The sequence below is a fragment of the Sarcophilus harrisii genome, chromosome 2 (genome assembly GCF_902635505.1).
Source record: "Sarcophilus harrisii chromosome 2, mSarHar1.11, whole genome shotgun sequence".
NCBI lineage: Eukaryota > Metazoa > Chordata > Mammalia > Dasyuromorphia > Dasyuridae > Sarcophilus > Sarcophilus harrisii.
The window spans coordinates 33,754,866-33,757,812 of record NC_045427.1 but is presented as its reverse complement, the minus strand read 5'-3'; the positions used below and the strand labels follow the sequence as shown (position 1 = coordinate 33,757,812).

Here is a 2,947-nt window from a genome sequence, read left to right as displayed (position 1 = left end):
ATAACCTGTAAATAAAAGGCTATTAAATAAATTTTTTAAAAAAGATAAAAAAAAGAAATCACCAGCAGGATGATTACAGAAAGGCCTGGAGAGACTTACATGAACTGATGCTTAGTGAAATGAGCAGGATCAGGAGATCATTATATACTTCAACAACACTATAGGATGATCAATTCCAATGGACGTGGCCCTCTTCAACAATGAGATGAATCAAATCAGTTCCAATGGAGCAGTAATGAACTGAACCAGCTACACTCAGCAAAAGAACTCTGGGAGATGACCACTACGTAGAATTCCCAATCCCTCTATTTTTGTCTGCCTGCATTTTTGATTTCCTTCACAGACTAATTGTACACTACTTCAAAGTCTAATTATTTTTGTACAGCAAAATAACTGTTTGGACATGTATACCTGTATTGTATTTAATTTATACTTTAACATATTTCACATATCTTGGTCAACCCGCCATCTGTGGGAGGGGGTGGGGGGAAGAAGGGGAAAAGTTGGAATAAAAGGTTTTGCAGTTGTCAATGATGAAAAATTACCCATGCATATATCTTGTAAATAAAAAGCTATAATAAAAAAAAAGAAAGAAAAGGCACCAACCTCAGCTAGGACCAGCAGAAAAGTACCCTGTGAGTTGGACTATGTTGTTCCTCCCAACCATCTCTCATCTCCTCAACAAAAAATTCTCAGTCCTCCTGCACATACTAATTCCACCAATAAGTCATCAGTGCTGACCTCATGTCTGAGAATGGAAGGTTAGACAGATCCATTGTTTCACTCAGGCAAACAGTCACTTTAGCAAGAGGTTCTCAGCATGGATGTCTCAGGAACTTCTTTGAGACCTGCCCAAGCTCACCTAGAGACTTCCTATCCTTCCTTCTCCAATTAGGGAAGAAGGAGTGAGGCAGAATTAGAAACAAAGCACAAACCCCACAAACTCTGACATTCTATCTCCTTTAACAGCATTCAAAGCCTCTGGCCTTAGAGAACTCTCTAGTGACTTCAGAAATCTGGTTTTCCCGCAGGAACACAGAGCAGATGCTGCTGTCAAGGTCACAATAGCAAAGACATAAAATGGGGAATCTCACAACACATGAATCCTCTCCCCAGCTTGTCCAAGCCTGGCACCTGCAGGCGCTGGGCTGAGACCTGTGAGCCAGGATTTCTTTTGCATAGAAATACCCAGGGGACCTTTCACAGCTACTGCTCCAGATATAAATACCTTTGTGTCTCCTTCTGTCTCACTCTGAGCTCAGAGGTCTCTGCCTGCAGGTGTTCAGCTGACAGAATGATGTCTCTGCCCCTTCTCTGGCTGCTGGTGATCTGGGCTCAGGGTAAGATAGACCAAAAAGTGGCATCAGTTTCCAGGAGAGGCAGCGTTAAGGGTTAAAGTTCTTGTGAGCCTTCCTGTAGTTGAGCTAAGGAGTCAGACCCAGCCCTGCTTGATAGGGCCTTATAAGGCAGGTGGGGCCTGTTTTACAGAGACTATAATGTCTCTCTGAAACAGGCATCTTAGGTAATCTTATGGGCTTAACGACATCTATAACAAGTAATATCTGACTGCGAAGTCCACATATTTTCATTTTCCTCTACTTTTTCTTTGCAGCTTCCTATGGTGATATTGTGCTGACACAGTCTCCAGCCTTCTTGTCTGCATCTCCAGGAGACAGAGTCACCATTAACTGCAAGGCCAGTGAGAGTATTACAGATAGTGATGATGATGACTTCTTAAGCTGGTACCAAAAGAAGCCTGGCCAAGCCCCCAGACTCCTCATCTACTGGGCTAAGAACCTGGAATCTGGGGTCCCTGATCGGTTCAGTGGCAGTGGGTCTGGGACAGATTTCACTCTCACCATCAGTAATATGGAGGCTGAGGACTCTGCAGTCTATTACTGTCAGCAGCATCTTAAACTACCTCCCACAGTGATATATTCTCGAACAAAAACCTCCCAAGACTCAGGCAGGGGATCAGTGAAGCTTCAATACCCCAGCTACTTCCCCTGCCTCAGAACCCACCTGCTGTGGGGTACACATGTGGTCTCTGCCTCTCTAGGCATTCATTGAGTGCTTCTAGGATGTCCAGTGTTCTGCACTAAGAGCCAGATCAGAAAAAAAGGCTGGAACCATTCTGAATTTCAGGGAATTTGGCTATTCTCCCCATATAAACACTCCTAGTCCAGTCCAGTTCTCTTGGATGGAGAGTCCTGGAATCAGAGATCTGGAGCTGGAAAGGCCTTGCATGTCCCTGGGCCCAATCCCTTCCCCCAAAATTTTACATATGAGAAAACTGAGGCATTACTAAGGATCCAAGGTGGTATTAGAGCCCTTCACATTCCAAATCCCAAGTCTATCCACTTGTCTACCGAGAGGAAGACAGGATATATCTAAAGCTCTCCTTCTGAGTTGGGGTAAGGGAGCTTCCTGCTTTTCTCTGTCCCTTTTTTCACCCTGTCCTGCCTATGGCAAGAATGGAAGGCTGTTCCTGAGGAAAAGCCTGAGTTGTGGGAACTCTCAGGGACCAGATCTGTGGGAGAATCCTTTTTGATTGCAGTCTGATGGGAATCTTCAGAGAATTCTTTAGAGTTATTCAGTTCCTTTCCTGCTCCTTCCAGTACATAGTAAGCACCCATTCTCCTGCAAACTCCAAAAATGTCTGGGTTGGTGATTTTTGTTTCGTAAGGGCTAAAAAATGGATAAGGACATCCTCCCAAATAAAAGTAAACTAAACAGCATCTCACATGGGGAAAGTCCCAGCTCACTTCTGGGAACAGTTCTAAAATTCCTTAATAGAGAAATAGGCAAACATTTGATCCAAGGCAATTTAATCTCTAACATTAATTAGGAATCCATTTCTTAAGAATCAGATTCATTTTTCCACTTTCCCTGATGAAATACTGAAGTACTAAAGACTAGGACGATAAACTATAGAGAAGATGCCACA

The 2,947-nt window shown here is 43.5% G+C and overlaps 1 gene segment (V, D, J or C); it reads left to right on the top strand.

Moving 5' to 3' along the window:
• The first annotated feature begins 1,173 nt into the window (after positions 1–1,173).
• LOC100935588 lies at positions 1,174–2,085 on the top strand. The segment is given in 2 exon segments: positions 1,174–1,340; positions 1,613–2,085. Coding segments are annotated over 2 exon segments (504 nt in total).
• Positions 2,086–2,947: the final 862 nt, after the last annotated feature.